At 46.2% G+C, this 20046-nt stretch overlaps 1 protein-coding gene across 1 annotated transcript; it reads left to right on the top strand.

Annotated features, from left to right (window-relative positions):
- On the top strand, positions 1–15929 carry stx10 (syntaxin 10). The gene is made up of 9 exons (XM_083930912.1): positions 1–56; positions 543–618; positions 1438–1536; positions 3641–3730; positions 5520–5582; positions 7350–7451; positions 8097–8203; positions 9197–9291; positions 11152–15929. Exons 1-9 carry the CDS (start codon positions 22–24, stop codon positions 11226–11228), a joined length of 744 nt encoding a protein of 247 aa, XP_083787038.1. The 5' UTR covers positions 1–21; the 3' UTR covers positions 11229–15929.
- Positions 15930–20046: the final 4117 nt, after the last annotated feature.

Genomic DNA, 20046 nt, shown 5'->3' with positions numbered 1-20046 from the left:
GTCAAGCGGAAGTAAAGCATCATGTCGATAGAAGATCCGTTTTTCGTTGTGAAGGGGTAAGAAAAGTACAAATTAACACCTGTAACTCGGCGGTTTCTCCAGCTAACTCAAACTCACGCTTATTAAAAGCTTCACTCGACAGTGAGTCGGTGTTGTTTTCCCTTCAAAGACAAAGTTACACTGGCGAAGTTAAGGCTAGCATGTAGCTAGCTAGCATCAGTGCTACCAGCGTGTAGATGTTTGTTTTTAGACTAACGGCGGTCTCTAACGAGTCATTGGTGAGATTTGTTGTTGGTTTTGTTTAACAAGAAAACACCTGCACGGCGTCGGGACTGTTGTCGGGCAGTTTGCATGGCGCTGCGAAGTAAAGGGAGGATGCGAAAAGTAGCTTGTGTTTGTTTTGGTTAAACGAGGGGCGTAGCAGCAGCAGCAGCAGGGCTCTGCCTGAAAACAGTCAGGTGTCTAGGTGAAGGGTGAAGTCACACAGCCCATAGTGTATGTGCTGTTCATGTATGTATGTATGTGTGCGTGTGTCTCGCCAGGGAGGTGCAGAAGGCCCTCTCTCGTGCTCGGGGCCTGTTTGACAGATGGGAGGAACTGTTGCAAGAAGGGACACAGGTGAGCAGCCTTTCTACCACCTCAACAACAACAACAGTGTCACTGCAGAATCACTGTCCTGAAGCTAAGAGCCACTGATTTGACCTCGGTCGTACACACACCCTAAACCACAGGACAGGATCTGAAGCCGGGGTCTGACTAAGGAAGCTCAACACATATGCTAATATAAAAGCATTGACAGGTGTAGTTAACACAGCACATGTGTTCTGGAGACTCAAAAACCAGATAAACACCACTCGTCAATCTCATCTCATCTCATCTCATCGTCAACCGCTTATTCAGGGTCGGGTCTCGGGGGCAGCAGCTCCAGCAGGGGACCCCAAACTTCCCTTTCCCGGGCCACATTAACCAGCTCTAACTGGGGGATCCCGACGCGTTCCCAGGCCAGTGTGGCCCCCTTTGGCGCCTCCCTTGGCATGTCCAGCTGGGAGGAGGCCTCGGGGAAGACCCAGGACCAGGTGGAGAGATTAGATCTCCACACTGGCCTGGGAACGCCTCAGGATCCCCCAGTTAGAGCTGGTTAATGTGGCCCGGGAAAGGGAAGTTTGGGGTCCCCTGCTAAAGCTGCTGCCCCCGCGACCCGACCCCGGATAAGAGGCTGAAGATGACATGAGATGAAAAAAAAAGCATATTGTTGGTAGTGCATCTGCCTCTTTAAATATTGTATTTTTCATTATAATCCAATTGGCCAATGTTACATTTATTCTCTGGTTCCTTTAAACCACCCATTTTTTAAAAACAAGAAATCTATGAAATGAAATGAATGAGTATAATGTTTATAGCTTACGTATGTTTAGTGAAGTGAGTGTTTGTCCTCAGGTGAGCCGGGATGAGCTGGACTGGAGTACCAACGAACTGAGGAACTGTCTGAGGGCCATAGACTGGGACCTGGAGGACCTCAGTGAAACCATCAGTATCCTTCAGGGCTCCAGACTGCGACTAAATGGTCCCATTTTGCGAGCGTGCGACTGAATTTTATGTCTAGTCGCACATGTGCTACCAGATGTCTCGCCATTACAATGGCTCTTATAATGTAAGAGGCTAAACAGCGACAGAGTGACGGATAAGACAGGAACAATATGTAAGCAGTGTGAGAAGATAGTGCCGTCAGCACCGTAACACAGACACGTGACACGTGAGCTCTTGTAGCTAGTCACAGTGTCGGGTCCCTCCGTATGTGACGAGCTCCTGAGCCGAGTGACAGCAAAAAAAATACCAAACCAAAAAAGTTTTTAGGGCAAGTACCCTAAAGCACGGGGCACAGTATGACAGACAGTGTGACTGCGCCCTGATTCATTGACTCTATTTCTCCGCCCAGCGCAGAGTGAGGCAGCGGGTGACACAGAGACTGATCTGATCGTGACACCGCTTCTTAGCTCACTCTCTGTAGAGCAGTGCCGTATGTTGTCCTGCGCAGGGCCGGGGCCCTTTTTAGATGGCGAGGCCCCCCTGCAGTGGCGCGGGTTGGGGGAGGGGCTATACTTTACTTTTATTTACTTAACTGCTAACACAAGTACGATGCAAGGACACCTGCAGCACCACCACAGCTCTCTGCTAAAACCAACCCCCCCGTAAAGAAAATACTGACACTTTAAAATATCGTCTCGTGGACTCAATATCGTGTATCGTCTCGTCACGCCCCTTATTCTGAATGTATGGTTTATTGTTTAATATTGTACAGTCATGACCGCGGTGGTGCTGTCCGTTTATCTTGCATCTTCAAAAGTGCACAATGAAAATGTGACACTGAATTTGAAACGGCACATTGTAATTTCTGCATCTGTTATTGATGTAGCGTGTGTGCCCCTAAAATTTCTGATTGTGCCCCTAAAATTTCTAGTTGCGCCCCTAAAATTCAGTTGAGGGTCACAGTGCTCCCAGGGGGAAAAGTTAGTCTGGAGTCCTGTCCTTTTTTAAAAAGGGCATAAATCTCTCTCCCTCATGAACCCGTATCTTCACATGACCGACCGCATTAGAACAAACCGATGCTTTGTGTCACTCTCTCCCCCTCTCCTGCTTCTTTCTCTCCACTCATCAGGAGATTTATTAACCCTCTAAAGAGCGGAAACATTTTATTTACATGCTAATTAAACACAAAAATATGCATTAAGAAAAGACAACCTCAGTCGGTACGGACACGTCAGAAAACATCATCATCATGAGCAGTTATTATGTTTTGGGACAGGAGGGCCACAAACTATTGAATTAATGAATTCATCGGGTTTAAAAAAAAGGAACTTATTGATTTTTTATACTTTTATGAGCAGTTGTCCCAAACATGTCAGACAATAACTGTCAACATGTTTTAGCGTAAATCAGTTATAAAAGGCGTGAAAGTTCCTTTAAGGCATTTTTTAACTTTCCAGCCACTTTGACACCTTGTTTTATTTGAAAGTGTTAAAGTGGAAGAATTCCTTTATTAATCACGCAACGGGGAAATTCAATTATTTTTTTCACTCTATTTTTATTATTTTTATTAATTGTTATTATTCATGTTACACACACAGGCCTGAAATACACACACATGCACAAACAGGACCTATATACATGCAATTAATGGAGAGATGTCAGAGCGAGGGGGCTGCCAGTGACCGGCGCCCCAAGCAGTTAGGGGTTCAGTGCCTTGCTCAACAGCACCTCGGCAGTGCCCAGGAGATGAACTGGCACCTCTCCAGCAACCAGTCCACGCTCCATTCATGGTCCACACAAGGACTCGAGCCGGCATCCCTCCGGTTCCCAGCCAAGTCACCTACTGCCCCCAGGAAGACAACATTAAAATGCTGCTTTCTTATTACCGTAAATTTCAGATTACGTTATGGGTACTTTCATTTATACTACAAAACAATTCCCTAATTAACTCCCTCACTAGTGTTTTCTTTTTCAAACCTGTTCAACTACTCAGAGTTTACTGGCTGTTGTTGATACAGCACGAAAAAGTTCTGCAGGGTTTTAACAGGAAGTACACGGGGGGTCATGAGACGAGTCTGTGCGTCCGTTTGGGTCCTTAACTGTCTCGGGTATCGTGGAGTCGAACCCCGGGAAGTTCCGACTCGGTGACAATGAACTGCAGGAGAGGAGAGACTTTGTGGAGCGCACCAGGAAATCCGTCCAGGTAAACGTCATCAGTGCACGTTTTAATATAATGTGATTGAATTGATTGATAATAATTATTATATAAATTGACCTACATGAGATGGTTGATCCAATGTATTCTTCCATTTTAAAAATGTCTCCATGATCAACACATTTAAGGGATTCTCACAAAAAAAGTACACCCTGGACAGGACGCCAGTCTATCACAGGACACATAGAGACGAACAGAGACAGACAACCATTCACACCTACGGGTGATTTAGAGTCATCAATGAACCGAACACCTGCACGTCTTTGGGCTGTGGGAGGAAACCGGAGAACCCGGAGAAAACCCACGCAGACACGGGAGAACATGCAAACTCCACACAGAAGGGCCCCAGCCGGGATTCGAACCAGGAACCCTCTCGCTGTGAGGCGACAGTGCTAACCACGGCCGCCTGTTAATGACACTGACAAATTATTTCAGATTCTAATTTTTAGTGTGTCAGAAAAAGTCAGCATGAGACTGTTGGAACCGTAGGTCGTAACACGGGCAGGTAGCTAGGCTAACGTTACTTACATGTGTAGGTGGGAGGTCATGTTCGTCGTGGACGAGTGAGGCAAAGTTTTTCTTTCAAAGAAAAAAAAAACACTGACAGTGAGTGAGTGTCAACTTCCTGTATCTGGCCCTTCAAATTAAAAGCCCTACAGCCTTCAGTCACAAGGCACAAGGTTTTGAAACGGCTCCAAATGTTGTTGTTTTTTCCCTGCGACCCATCGACCAATGAAATTTTGGTCTGTTAATGATTTTCTTGGCGGACCAGCGCTTGGTCGACTTTTTGGGGGCAGCCCTCGCATTTTATCAAGACTCTTTCTAAATTTAAAATACATTTATATCCTGATGTATATTATAATCACTTCCTGTTTACAAGGGCTACGCACGTCTAAGAGTTCTGAATGTGAACTATATGCGCTGTACAGTGCCGTCACAAATCCCCAGGATTGTTCAGAAAAACGTTGCAGTGCTTCACCTCTTACGTGTGTGGAAAACAGGCTATTGTGTAACACAACACCGTCAGCGATGAGGCAAAAATAAGTGTCCTAAATTCCAATTTCATGCTCACTGTAGTGTAAACTACTGAGTAGATGTTATATGGGGAGTAGTGTGATTTTGGACGCACCTGTACGCCTGTGTTAGACAGATGCAATGCAGAACTAATGGTTATTATGTGTTTAGTACTTTAACTGGTGTCATATCAGCTGATATTTATAAACAAGCCTTACCTCTGCACTTTTCAAAAGGTGTAACCAGTGGTTGTGGATGCGTCTAATGGAGCTTACAGCCTGTGCAGGTCAGGCAAAGTCAAACACCAGTCAAAGCTGAAGCACAGAGTAACTTGTGTGTTCGTGTTGTAAGGAGACACATAATTGATTATCCATCAATAACTGTCAGCTGGTCCGCCTGCACTGCAGCCGCTAAGCCCTCTGACTTGGACCGGACTCAATCGATGTCCACGCCGCGGGCACAATGGAAAATATGAGTCCGTTTCTATCACATGGGTCTTGCAGGCAAAGGTGGCGTCCTTAAAATAGACCTGATGAGAATTGAGTCATCGGAGCCAAACAAAGAGCTTTACTGAGAGGGGGAACAAAAGGCCTCCTTACGTTCTAAATTTGCCCACCGGCGATTCTGGCACAGCTGCAGGAAATCTCATTTAATGAAGCGTTCCGCACCGAACTGTGCTTTTAAAGTGATGTTTGCTGTGTTGCGACACAGCGTGGCGTAAGAGGTGATAATGGATTGTGTGTGTGTGTCTGTGTGTGTGCAGGAGATGAAGGATCAGTTGTCCAGCCCTTCTGCTGTGGCTCAGGCAGAGCGGAAGAACAAAGAGGTGGGTTGATGTTTAAACACACACACTAGGAGCACACACACACACACACACACACACACACACACACACACACACACTTTACAGGGTGAAACTTGAGGGATTAGAGGAACATGGTTTGAGTCAAGTGAACTGAACCAGCACTTTTCTGTTTTTCTTACGGACTTTGAAAGTGTTACATAATAGAACTGTGCGTCATCTGACATTTCTTCATACATTGTCAATATCTTACTTAAAGGCGCAATCTGTAGGATTTTTCCTAAAAACAAACAAACAAACCAGCGTATTGACTCTGGATTGACCCGGATTCTCTCATTTCTTTTCATTTTGCCGTGTTCAGGACTCAGGATGAACCAATTTTGCCCAAACCACGATTTCATAACGTCACAGTTTCATAACTGTATTGTAGAAGCTGCTGATTGCTGCATTGTTGCCCTTTTGAAAACCAATCTTGCGAGTTACATGACGTCTGTGTGTTTGTGTGTGTGTGTGTGTGTGTGTGCCGGTTTGTGTTGTGTGTGTGTGTAAGAGTCGCCGTGACACTCGCTAGAAGGGTTAAGAAGACCTGTAAAAAATGTCAAGAGGGAACTGACGTTGTTGCAGAAGATGGATACCCAATTTTCAAATTGCGTGGCGTCCAAAAGTGATTGCAAAGGGTCCGACATCTTTGAGATGATCATCGACAACTTTATGCTCAAGTCAGGGTGAAAAAAAACCCCAAAACATAAAACATAACTAGCAAAATTTAACCGTACTAAGCTGGGCCAAAACAGTTTCAACTCAGGTGCAGTAGTTCACAACATGTTGCTGTTTACTTCCTGAATCTTGCGGTTATATGTAGTAGTTACATGGATGTAGCTCCAGTTCTACGCGTACCGTATTTTCTGCACTATAAGTTGCACCTAAAGACCTTCAAATGTCTCAAAAGCCGACAGTGCACCTTATAATCCGGTGCTCCTTATATATGGACCAATATTGAGCCACAACAGGTCTCCAACTACGGTGAGCAGCCGCCGACTCTATTTTCCCCCGTAGAAGAAGTAACGTGCGGTGCATGTTGAGATATACGACTGCGTGAAGCGTGCCGTTTCATTTCCATGCGTGTGTTTGTGTAAAGAGCCCAAAATGGCTCCTATTAAGAGACACGCTTACGACGCAGAGCCAGCCCGATCCCAGCTGACATCAGGCGTGAGGCGGGGTCCACCCTGGACATGAGGCCAGTCTATCACAGGGCACATAGAGACGAACAGAGGATTCGAACTAGTAACCCTCTAAGCACAGCCTCCCCTCATAAGTACAGGCCCACCTTAAGCACTTTCCTCTTCCTTTGTGCCGTAAAGCGAGTCGTCATTTTTGCCAGGAGTTGGTCCCCGGTGTCAGACAGTGTAGTGAACCAATCCAAACGCTGGGGGTGTCATTCCTCTATAGCCGTTACGCAGTGCAATCAACATTTTCTCCATACTTATAAGGTCATCCATCTTCAATAATGAATAATGAATAATTATAAGTTAAAACAGAAAAATGATCTGTTACCACTTTAAAACAGCTCATAGTTGAAGCTTTGACGCTCCAGCTGATGTGTCGGCAGGTCATGAATCAGAAAGTGTCGTAGTCAGTAGCAGCTGTAAAGCCCCATCAAACCACCACACTCACATTTTTCCAACCACAGACACACACACACACACACACACACACACACACACACACACACACACTCACACACACACTTTCCCCTGCTCACCCCCATGTGTCATGTGCATATTTGTCCAGGCTCTGCTGACTCCATCGGGCCCGGACAGGTCAACGGGACTGGAAGCTCACCTGGTGTCTGCAAACTCCAGATACCTCCAGGAGCAACAGGAACAACAACAGGTAGAAAGGGGGAGGAGGGGGATTAAGTGACGGAGCGAGTGATGAAGGGAAGACGGAGAGAGAGAGGGAGAGGGGAGTTGTTCGCTTCATGTCCCCTACTTTGCATTTTTAGCGCGGAAAACAATTACTTTACAAGCGTCTCTACCTCTGTCAGCAAACTACTAATGTGCACTTTATGTGTTATGGGACTTCTTATAAACCCTGATCATCTTAAGTGTCAGTAACTTGTCATGTTTGTTTTCATGAGGTTATGTTGAACAGACGAGGAGGATGATTTGATCAAAGCATCACACCGCGAGAGCGTGTAGGATTTCCGCTGTAGTTCTTCTTCTTTTTTTATAGCGCTGAGGCAGATGACATCTTTACAAAGTACCACGCTGTGAACGAAATGAAAGCAGGTCGAATGCAGGTGTAAAGTTCAGCTTCACTGTCAGAGGCTGCGAGCTGTTGGTTTCTATTTCCTGTGGCGTCGAATGATGAAAATATTCCTTCAAACATCCTGTGTCAGATTACACTGAAGAATTATGAAGGGGGGAAAAGCCACGGTGCTTGTTCACACCTTTTGATTTAATGATCGAAGTTTACATAGAACAGCTGTAACGTGTGTGTATGTGTGTGCGCGTGTGTGTGTGTGTGTGTGTGTAGTTGATCGTGCAGGAGCAGGATGAGCAGCTGGAGTTGGTGTCAGGCAGCATCAGAGTCCTCAAAGATATGTCGGGACGCATCGGGGACGAGCTCGACGAGCAGGCTGTGTGAGTGTAAACACACGCACACACACACACACTTACACACGCACCATGCACCATGCATATTTCCACACAAACAGTTGGATGTTGCAGAGTATACCCTGTATGAGTATCCTGAGAATTTCTCAGTGGAGGTAGAACTGAGCATCTGAATCTTTTAAGTTAATTTATTTGATCTAAATGTCTCACGTTACTGTCCTGGATGTGGACACTGTTCCGTCAACAGTGTCACATCAGGCACATGACTTCAGGAAGTACAATGGTTTTTGCCTTCACACGGGGCGGAGCAGGGGAAACACACGATCATATTTGTATCCACAGAGACTCACAGGAATTTCAAGTTTGTCTTATCATCTTTACAACAATTCGATTAGCACCAAACTCAAACTTTACATCGTCTGTGAATAACAAAATTCATTCATTCATCTATCTTCAACCGCTTGTCCCTGTCGAGTCGCGGGGGGGCTGGAGCCGATCCCAGCTGACATCGGGCGTGAGGCGGGGTTCACAGGGCACATAGAGACGAACAGAGACAGACAACCATTCACACCTACGGGTGATTTAGAGTCATCAATGAACCGAACACCTGCACGTCTTTGGACTGTGGGAGGAAACCGGAGAACCCGGACAAAACCCACGCAGACACGGGGAGAACATGCAAACTCCACACAGAAGGGCCCCAGGGTATGCAAACCTGGAACCTTCTTGCGACAGTGCTAACCACTACACCACCGTGTAGCCCTGAACAACAAAATCGTACATTTAGAGTACAATCCTTTAGAGGTTTCGTCTTGTCCTCTGCATCATTCAGACCTCATGTCATTTCTCTTGCAATGGTCAAAGACACCAATGCTTGATCATGATCATTGGTTTTAGTGGCTTAAATAGTGTAATACAGTACGTATATGAATGATGTGCATATGTCACTGTCTGCTGCTGTTGCTGAAAGTGTCCACAGTGATGTTCCACTCTGTTTAAAACGATCCTCTTGGTGTTCAGCATGTTGGGGGATTTCGGAGACGAGATGGACCAGACGTCGTCCCGCATGGACTCTGTCCTAAAGAAGCTGGAGAAGGTGTCTCACATGACCAGCAGTAAGTTTACACACACACACACACACACACACAAATGGCACGGTTTCCTACAGTGTGTTCAAAGCCCGGCGACCCCCTAGCCCCCTGATTGGTTGATTTGACCCGTATGTTGGTGATGGACAGATGGTTTATCCAATCAGGAACCAGTATTTTCGCCCCTTCCCAAAAGATCTCCAAACCAGAGTTCAGATGGATCTGCTGAGCAAATGCGAAGCAATCTAAATGGCGGAGTCAGGTTAGCGACCCCCCGCTGTGCATCGGGTATTAGAAAAAAGGCTCCTGGAAAACCTGGGAATTTAGAAACTAGTTTTCCATTATTGGGCACTCCTGAAAATGGATTAAAATAAATTATTATCCTGGGATTATCCTGAGGATCAGCATCTCTAAATCTGAGGCCATGGCTCTTAGCAGGAAACCGGTGGATCGCTTACTCCAGGTAGGGAATGAGTCCTTACCCCAAGTGAAGGAGTTCAAGTACCTCGGGATCATGTTCACGAGTGAGGGGACGATGGAGCGTGAGTTTGGCCGGAGAATCAGAGCAGCGGGGGCGGTGTTGCAGTCGCTCTACCGCACCGTTGTGACGAAAAGAGAGCTGAGGAAGGCAAAGCTCTCGATCTACAGGTCAATCTAGGTTCCTACCCTCACCTGTGGTCATGAAAGTTGGGTCATGACCGAAAGAACGAGGTCGCGAGTACAAGCGGCCGAAATGTGTTTCCTCAGGAGGGGGTCTGGAGTCTCCCTTAGAGAGAGGGGGAGAAGTTCAGCATCTGTGAGGAACCCGGAGTAGAGCCGCTGCTCCTTTGGGTTGAAAGGAGCCAGTTGAGGTGGTTCAGGATCATCTAGTAAGGATGAACCCTGGGCGCCTCCCTAGGGAGGTGTTCCAGGCACGTCCAGCTGAGAGGAGGCCTCGGGGAAGACCCAGGACCAGGTGGAGAGATTAGATCTCCACACTGGCCTGGGAACGCCTCAGGATCACCCAGTTAGAGCTGGTTAATGTGGCCCAGGAAAGGGAAGTTTGGGGTCCCCTGCTAAAGCTGCTGCCCCCGCGACCCGACCCCGGATAAGCGGATGAAGATGAGATGAGAGATGAGATTATCCTGGGAATAATCTGTGTTGTCCTGGACGACTTGAACAGTAGTTTGCTTAGCATGAGTAGTTTGCTTTTAGTATTAAGTACTTTTCAGTTCAGCACTACGACGTGTATGTGTGTAGTTTCCACTGGTGGAATTAGATTAAACTATTAGTACAGAGTTAATCACACCAGCTTCATTTCAGAGTTTTTTTTAATCACAGAATAATTACGCAGAACATCCAGATCACCGCTTCGTTAGCAGATGTCCCGTTGTGTAATTAAACGCTGCTGTTTCCACACATCTGCAGTCACACCGTGTTTATTTTGGCTTTGAGGAATAATTTGACAGTTAGGGAAATAAGCTGGTTCCCTCTTTGCCAACAGGTAGCTGAGAGCATCCACACTGCTCATGTGTTTACCCTAAATGTGAAGCTCGAGTCAGCGGTTAGCTCAGGGGAGACCGTTAGCTTGTCTTTGTCTAAGGTTGAAAGTGTCCCTTCAGGGTCAATTTTGAGAATTTGCTTCCTTTATGTCTAAACAAACAACCAAAATACACATTTAGGTTGTTTTTTTTTATCCCTTGTCTTTTTGCGTCTGTACATTTCTCCTTAATTCACCAAATATTAGTGTTAGATAATGCTTCATTTGCATATTTATACATAACATTTCACTTACTGAGTCATCAGCTGGAAAGACTGGACACCAAACTTTCCACTGACATTCCTTTCTTTATTTTTTATGAATGAAATGCTCATTATTCTAAAGACTTCCCGCGCTCTGCTCTTCAGGTCGGAGACAGTGGTGTGCCATCGGCGTGCTGGTCACCATCATGATCGTGGTCCTCATCCTCTTCTTCGCTCTCTGATCCCAGCAACCTCCGACCTCTCCACTACGTTCACCGACTCCTCCCCTCCCTCAGGACAGACAGATGGATGGACAAATACAGGAAGATGGACGCCCCCGCCCCCCCGTCCCGTCCTGTCCTGTCCTTTCTCCCGCTGAGGAGAAACTGGTGACACGCAGAGAGAAGTTAGGGTACAATCCTCCTTCTCTCTGCTTTTTAACGATTCTAGAGAAAAAAAAAACCCAAACTTGAGCAGAGAAGCTGAACACAGGGGGTGTTGCGTATTTCACATCGGTGCATTTTGGTTATCGTCGGAAATAATGGTACTCCAGGGGAGGGTCAGAACAGGAAGCTGCTGCTGTCAGGTTGAAAACACAAATCTGGAGAATGGTCAGAGATATTTTCATGTCTGTTCATAAGAACATCAACAGTTTTGTTGATAAATACGTTCTGACGTTGGGTGGTTACGTACGAAACAACAGCACTGGAACACTTCAGTTGTGCTTCCGTTTCTTAGGGCGCACTCACACTGTCCTTCCACACCGCGCCCCGGGCTTTAGGGTCCTTGTCCCCCCTCAGGGCCCATTTGTACTCACACTACCTGGGCCTCGGTGAATGCTTCTTGCTTGTCCATACGTCATCACGCCGTAACACGTCACACGCATTGATGACGTCATGGCGATGCGTGGCTTTGTTTACAAATCTTTCCTTAGACCTCAGAGTTTTTGTGCGTCTTGTCGACTGTTTTTGAATCTTTTCATCGACCAAATCTGCAGTAAACACTCCACCTCCGCATCACACCAACGTGAACCTTTCACCACCATTGTTGTTGTTGTTCTATGTCCGAACAGGCGCACATAAATGACGTGAGAGGCCTCGTGCTCGTGCTCGTACACATGAGCACGCTCGTGCTCGTACATGTGCAAACGCGCTCTACTAAAGCCCACCTCTCTCAGACGGGCTGTGGACGGCCAGCTGGCCTCAGTTATGCGTGGAGCGGGTGCACTCACACTGGTCAAACGCACTAGGCTTTACCCGTAAAACCTGTTTTGGCCCGGTGCGGAAGCACGGTGTGAGTGCGCCCTTAAATACTACAAAACAGTCTTGTTTTCATAATCATTCGTAACTCTTGAATTATGCTGATGAAACATAAACTTGATATATTTTGTAAGCACAAAAGAAAGTTAAAAGTTGAAAGGTGCTTTGGAGTGAAATGGAAAAGTCTGATTTCCAGAAGCAGGGCCGCAACCAACGATCGCTTTCATGGATTAAGGGGTGTCAAAGTGCTCCAGTAAAGGGCCGTGTGTGTGTGTGTGTGGCTGCAGGTTTTCATTCCAACCAATCACAAACACACCTGGTCCAACAAACCAACTGTGTGAAGACAGTTCAGGTGAGTGAGTAAGTCGAGTCAGGTGTGTTCTTGCTTGGTTGGAATGAAAACCTGCAGCCACACGGCCCTTTACTGGATCACTTTGACACCTGTCGATTTATTGTCTCTATTAATCCGTTAGTTGTTTGTCTATAAAATGTCATCAAATGGTGAAAAATGTGGTCGAGTGTTTCCCAAAGGCCGAGACGACGCCCTCAAATCTCTTAGTTTCGCCCACAGCTCAAAAGTTATTCGGTTTCCTGTCACAGAGGAGGAAAAAGCAAGAAAATCTTCACATTTAAGAATCTGAAATCTGAGAGTTTTGACATTTCTTTTTCCAAACGACAAAAAAAAAAAAACACATGAACAGCTATTGTGACGCATTCATTTCAGTTGGCTGGTGAAACCTGATTCTCAGCAGTTACCGGCTCAGAAAGTACTTTTTGGACACGGATAAAAACGGACTTTTTAAGCGTTAAACCAACAAAAAGATGCAGTTTGTGTTTTGAAGCGGACAGGAGCAGCGTGGGAGGGAATACGTGGGGTTTAGGGTTATTTCAGTGTTGCCTTAAATATATTTTTATATGTCCAAATGTGCAGTATGTTTATGTGCCTACATGTGAATCAGGGTGCGGCGTCACCACCCGGTACCGGTCATCAGTTGGATCAGGAGCGCGGGCTGCAGGTGTTTACCGACACAGCAGCAGCTGAGGAACACATTTCAGCCCAGGGGGGAAGAGTTAGTCACCCCTGCAGTCAGCTGCCGTGCCGGTTTGTTGTGGTCAAAACAAAAACACGTACAGTCATAGTAGGCACGGGGCCGCCCAACCCCGATACCAGATCCGTCTCGGCGAGGTGAAGTGAGGTCTGCAGCCGGCCGTCTCCACGCCCCTGCAGGCGCTCCAGCTCCGGCACGCGATTGATTGGCCGAGGCTTTGTTACGGTCCGCCGGGTGATGAGAGACAACCTTGGCTCAGAGCGAATGAGTTTGCCCCGTTTTATTGAAAAGCTTTAGCTGATGAGAGGAGGAACAGTTGCTGGGCAGGATGTGTCCACACGCCGCCCAGACTTAGGCTCGCAGCGCCCTCTGCTGGAGGCTGCGGCTCATGTTTATGTCTTTGTGTCATGTCAGGTAACCCACCTACCTACCTACCCACGCACGCAAGGGTGTGTTCAAGAGCTGTGTAGATGTGAAACGCTTTAACTATTGTGTAAATGGACACAATTCCTGTACAAAGGCTTTATGCAGAATGTGTTTTTTTAATCCTGAGTGATCCACGTTTGCTGTTCACTCGCTTTTGTCACAGTGAGTGATAAAAAACTGATAAACTGAAGAGTTACACGACATTTCCCCTGAAACATTTCCACATTTTCTTTCTTTTTTTTGTTACTCAGAGAGTCAGAAGTCAGATGCCCCAGGATTTAACGCAGTTGGGGGTTTTTGCGGGGTGTTTCATTTAGTTCCCTCGCTGCTCTTTTTAATCTCTTAGTAGTCCATGTGTGCTTTTAATGTGCTTTTACATAATCGGGCCCTCGTTCCCTTTTAATGCTTCAGTGGGAAAAATTAGCGGCATACTTGGGAAATGGCTGCGAGCACGAACGAGGCACTCATGTGGTTTCCACTCCAGTCATGAGTCACTGTGAGATCCGTGCCCGCAGAATGAAGGTTCGTGCCGTAACATCTGTAATGCATCTTGTTTTTCCATGGCGTCGATGTCGTCGGGCGCTCTTCTGTTTGGATTCGACTGCGTCTGATTGTACAGCGTGATACTGTAACGTCACATCTCTGTAGGAGCTCAGACTCTCTCAGACAGAGTGTTTTGAGGCTTTCTAGTCTTTTGTTTTATATAAAATGGAACTGCACACAAATCAAGAGTCAACGTCTGAACCTCGTAGACAAACCTAACAAATCTCATCAGTAAGTGTCTCTGAGCAAATCTCAAATCTCTTCTGAGGCCGCCACACACGGCCGATCACCCGTGCACGTGCTTTTAAGTTTCTAACAGATTTATAAAGGATATCAACACAATTATGACCCCTCTTCACACGCCATCCTCTTGGCTGATGTCTTTCTAGACAGAGGCATCGTAATGAAACCGACCTTGTTGATATTACAGGTGGATTTTGGAAACTGACCTCTAAATGGTTCAAAACCGCTGACGAAACTAAAGATCTCCTTCTAGTTTAAGTGCCGTCGACCAGAATCCCATTTATCCTGTTCAACTGCAAACACCGTTACAGTCTAACCGCAGACTGTGTAACAAAGATGGACGTAGCTTCCCTGTCTAGTGAAGCCAATGGTGAAGTGCCTTTAACCTGCGTTCTTTCTAATGTCCAGCAGGGGGCGACTATGAAAAGAAGTCAGTTTGTATAGAAGTCAATGAGAAAATGAAAACTTTCCTGATGACTTTATCGTCTCAATTGCTGGTTTGGAGTCGTGTAAATCGTGAGAATACTGTAATTTACAAAATTTAGAGTCAAATAGACGATAAAGCAGGAGCTGCTTTAGGGTGTGGCTATCTCGCGGATGACAGGTCGCCACGCTAGCGACAGGATGCAAATAAATAAAGGCTCAGTGTGTTTTCACTTTATCGACGTTCATTGAAACATTGCTGTGGCCTTAAAAGGTCTTGATCAGCATTCGTTTGCACGTCGCTAACGTTAGCTAGCTAGTGTAGCGTTCGCTGGTCGCTTAAAGGAAACTATCACTGCAGTAAACAGCCCGACGGTTAGCTTTAGCACAGCAGCTGATTAGCGCTCCTCCCCAGCTCTACCTTCTTGTCGAAAGTACGGTCACAACCCGTTTAAAAAAAGGCCAAGATGCAAATCTCCTAGCTTCAAAACAGCCTGTGTGATGTCACGGTGGCGACGTCCATGTCTTATGTACGGTCTTTGGCAACCGCAAGTAGTAGCTTTTGGCTCGGAGAGGATTTCTTTTGAACGTAACCAGCACATTATTTGTACTTTCTCTTTGTAGCAGTCTTCAGGAGGAGAAGGAATGTGCAAAATTTCACACAGTACCGGCCGTCATTGTGCACTTTAATGGCAGACAGCCCCCGTTTCACTGCCTCTACTTTAAACGTGACTTCCCAGGCCGCCGCTCTGCTATATTCAAATCTCTAAGCATCACCTTTCACAAACACTACATGAAGAATAAATGTTACGCGGCAGCTGTTGCCGAACTGAATCCAATGATTGTTTTCTTACAGGTGACCAGAGGTTTGTCACAACTGCTCAGTGGGGTTTTAAGTTTCATCGAACTCGTTCAACATGAAGCGATTTAACGTGATTTCTGATTTACGAGTGTTCCTCCGATCATTCCGACTGTAAAGTGTGTGTAAGAGGTTTTTAAACATTAATAAATCTATGTTTAGACTTGTGCAGTGGCTTTGTTCCCCCGCTGTGTGTTTGAATGCATTTCATCCTGTTCCCTGTGTGATCGGGGTTTTAGATCAAAGCTTCCATCAAGCTGAAGATGTAGAAGTAGTGACTTTTAAAGAAGAGGCACTCACCATCACATCCTGTGCCGAGAGCGGAACCATCAAGTGAAAACGCATTTACCTGAATGAGCAGAGCGGGAGAGTCCCCGTCGACTGCACGGGCCGCTCTGAAAATAAGCATTTAGCAGTCAGGAGAGCGACATGTTCGCACACTTAACAGACGTCCTGTGAAACTCTGCAGGAGCGACAGACCGACGCCGACCCGCTCGTCACACAAACAGTCGAGAGCAAAAACACTCCACAACACGGATCGGATAGTTTCGCTCATTTGACATCAAATGTCGTGGGAATTAACGTTTTTATTTTTTGTTAAAGTCATTCCAAAGATATTAATCCTACAACCTCACAGATCCGCAAATTACTTACGAGGCAACACTTGCAAAGCACCAATGGGCTCCTTCCTTTGGGATTGACTTTGGTAATCCACTTGAATGGACTTTACTATGAGAGGAGCTGGTACAGGGGCCAGTAGGTAAGTCTTTAAAAACACTCTTTTAATAAACTCTGGGTTCACTAACTACATTGTTGGTGCTTTGTTTTCTGTGTAGGGACTCTTCTCATGCTGCTGCAGAGGTTTGGTGTTATTTTGAGCAGCATTAGTGGTTAAAAAAGACGTTTTGGTGCTTTCACCGTACTGCCCCGAGCTAATCAGTGTTAGCCACGTCCAGCTGTTAGCAACTCTCCGGGATTTCTCCGTTAATAGTTTTTACATGAAAGAAAATGTCTCAATGGCTTATTTGATGTGTTTAAATGTCCAAATCTAGCAAAATCTAGCACCCACCTGCAGATTTGACCAGTATTTGGGTGGTGGCTGGATCCAAATGCCCCGAGCTAATTAGTGCTAGCTAACAGCCGGCCATTGCCAGTGTTGTTGCGACTCTCCAGGATTTCTCTGTTAACTGTCTCTATGGCTGATGATTTTACACCGGAATTATGCTTTAACTAACCTTTGAAGCTTAAGTCTCACAAACAAAATAATTTTTTTTACTGGATTCTGTGGGTCAAAGTCCACGCTCAGCCATGCAGCCATTTCCCCAGTGGCCACTCGTGGTACTGCAACAACAACAAAGGCCTTATTGTAGAAAAAGCATTTTTCAAACCTGTGACGTCATCCCGATGTGAAGTCTGAGCCGAGTCCACCGTCCCCCGGGTGTTCCAGGTTTTCCCAGAAAGCGAGGGAACCGCGTGCTGGAGAGCGTTTTGGATGAGAGGTAAACAAAGACTCGACACGGCAGTAAGGTCAGTCCTGTTTGTTAAAAACCTTTTATTAAGATATTCAGATTTTTCCTCATTTTTAATCAGTCTGGTTTCTTTTTCTCTTTACAGTAGTTAATGTGCAATTATCTTTATTACTGGGTCACAGTTAAGGAATTCACAAAGTTATTGGCACTTGGAACACATGGGGGAAACACTGGCATGTACACGGGGCGGAGCAGGGCGGCTGGGGGTGGCGCGGAGGGGCGATTGGTTGGATGGGTGGGGGCGGGGCGGGGTGGGGTAACACGGCAGGGTTGGGGTAAGGGTCTGGTGTTTGTGTGTGTGTGTGTGTGGCGGGTGAGGTTGGGTATCTTCTTTGACATCAGTAGATGCTACTGCATTGTTTTTATCTGTTTTTTTTATATATTTTTATGTATTTTACCTCCAAAAAAAGCTGTTTTTTCACTTTTTTTTACTGGGTTATGAAGAATAATAAAGAATAATACCTCATGCTGCGAGTGCACATCTAACAATCAAACTTCGATAGTGCTTCTATGTCGTAATGTACAGTTTATATATTTATATATTTATAGTGGAGGAGAAAAAGAAACGAGCTCTGCGGAGTAAATTTTCCACCCGACGACACCAGAGACAAAAGGACGAGAAGGAATAAAAAATATCATTCACGGTTGCTATGATCGTATGTAGACCCCTCCCCCCGCCCCTCCCCCATCCTGTAGTATGATTCTGAGGTAAGACTGTGTTGACGTGGACTCTCGGCGGCGCGCGTCCCGTCCCGTGTTTTCTGTAAAAACCCTGCGCTGTACGCATTCAAACGGTCCGAGAGCGCTCTGCTGAGGCTCCTCGGGTTTGTTCCTGAAAAACAACAACAAACCAAAAAAAAAGAAGTATGTACCTGCTTTGTAACGGCAGCCACAGCAGTCAGGAGCTGCTCGCAGCGCTGAGATATCTGTGGGCGTTAAGGTCTGCTATGGCTGAGAGCTCCCGAGGTAAACTGGTACTTTTTTTTGTTTTTTAAAACTGCATCGGTGACACGAAGACGCGACGCCGCCCGCGTGTGCGCAGGCGTGCGTTTGAGTGTCTGTGTCTCAGAGGTTTGCCCGTTTTGTATTCATTTATACATATACAGTATATATATATTTATATATATAGATCTATATATATTTGTGAGCGTGTGTTGTCTCTGGTGTGTGGGGATTTGGGGGAAAAGAGCGGAGTAAATGTTTCTGGGTAGAAGACTACGGTCCTGCAGACGGCAGGGAGAAGAGACGCGATGGGGGGGGGGAAAGGTCGATGGGGTCGGGCCGCAGCGCCGAGGAAGATGGCTGAGCGGAGAGGAAGCGATGGAGAGAGAGAGAGAGAGAGACGGTGAGGAATTCACCTCGGGATCACAATCTTGATTCAAAAAAAGAAAAAAGAGTCTCGCATCCACTTCCCCTCGCTCCTCTGTTCTCAAGTTTAGCCAGTTTTTCGCACGTTTGACGACACAACTTCGGACGTTCCTCGCAGGTCTTCAGCGGGGTTCCTTCACAGGGAACATCCACCCCACTCCCAAAAGGTTCATCTGGTTATTGAGTGTTAACATGAGAAGCTAGTTGGTGAACATAGTGGAGGTGTCATTTGCAGCTAAAGACACAGATAGTCCCCTTTAGGACTTGGTAGAGTTGGTACCAGGAGCAGACTTGGACAATTTGGACCTAATTTCAACACACGGGCAGAAAAACCATCGATCGTTGCTCCCATTTCTGTTTGCTGTAGTGTTGGTTGTGCCCCCTAGTGGCCAAAAAGTGAGCTAAAGCAGCTTTAACAGACACACCGGGACTCGGTGTTCACTGTTGAAGACGCCAAAATGTGGGATTTCTGTGTTTCAGGGTGGATTTTTCCTTAAACATGTCGACTGGATTCAAGCATTTGTTTAAAGGCCTTCACACACCAGCGCCGCTTTTTTAATACGATCGTCTCGCACGTCAAAATATTTTCTACAGACTGCCGATTTGGAACAGGGTCGATATTTCTGTTTGTTTTAACCTTTAACCCCGCGGATAAAGGCATGTTGGTATAAAACACTGAAACTTTACGCCTGTCAGTGCACATCAGTAGCCTCGTGGCACCGTCCCGATCTCTGAGCTCCGTTGTGTTTTACTCTCAGATCAGTTTGCTAACGTCCGCGGAGAAAATTTGGAAAAGTTTGCCAAGCGACCGAACCAATCAGCGTTGGTTTTGAGGCGGGTCGAAGCGTGAGGCAACGAGAAGCGACTGTTCAGTGTAAACAACATGGCGGCTTCCGTAGATGAGATGAGCCGCTATGGTGTTAGCCGCTCGCTAACTCTTTGTTCTCTGGATCCTTCTGTTGAATATGGACCGGGCTCCTGAAATGAGGCCGTTTACACAAAGGACAAATATCCTTTACCCACATGTTGTTTACTTTCTGAGCTTTGCTTCGATGCTGTTAGTACATCACACGCTTCGCTGATCTGATTGGATGATTTGGCGCATATGTTGGTGATAGACAGACAGTTTATCCAATCAGCAACCAGTATTTTCGCCCCTTCCCAAAAGACCTCCACACCAGAGTTCAGATGGATCTGCTGAGACAATGCGAATCAATCCATCTGGCGTTGTCCGTTTAGCACATCAGATCCGCCCCTTCCACTTTTACCTATCACAATAAAAGCCCTACATACGTCAAGTACATCACATTCGTTCATCCCGCCCTCCGGTGTGTAAAGGCCTTTAAAAAAAACACAATAAG

Source organism: Echiichthys vipera, assembly GCF_963691815.1.
Source record: "Echiichthys vipera genome assembly, chromosome: 2".
In the NCBI taxonomy this organism is placed as follows: Eukaryota; Metazoa; Chordata; class Actinopteri; order Perciformes; family Trachinidae; genus Echiichthys; species Echiichthys vipera.
Note: the sequence above shows the minus strand (reverse complement) of the source record. Positions and strands in the feature narration are given on the sequence as shown.

Coding starts and splice junctions, on each gene's coding strand:
- stx10 (XM_083930912.1), top strand. CDS start 22: ATGTCGATAGAAGATCCGTTTTTCGTTGTGAAGGG. Junction 619..1,437: donor TGTTGCAAGAAGGGACACAG/GTGAGCAGCCTT, acceptor GTTTGTCCTCAG/GTGAGCCGGGATGAGCTGGA. Junction 9,292..11,151: donor GGTGTCTCACATGACCAGCA/GTAAGTTTACAC, acceptor TCTGCTCTTCAG/GTCGGAGACAGTGGTGTGCC.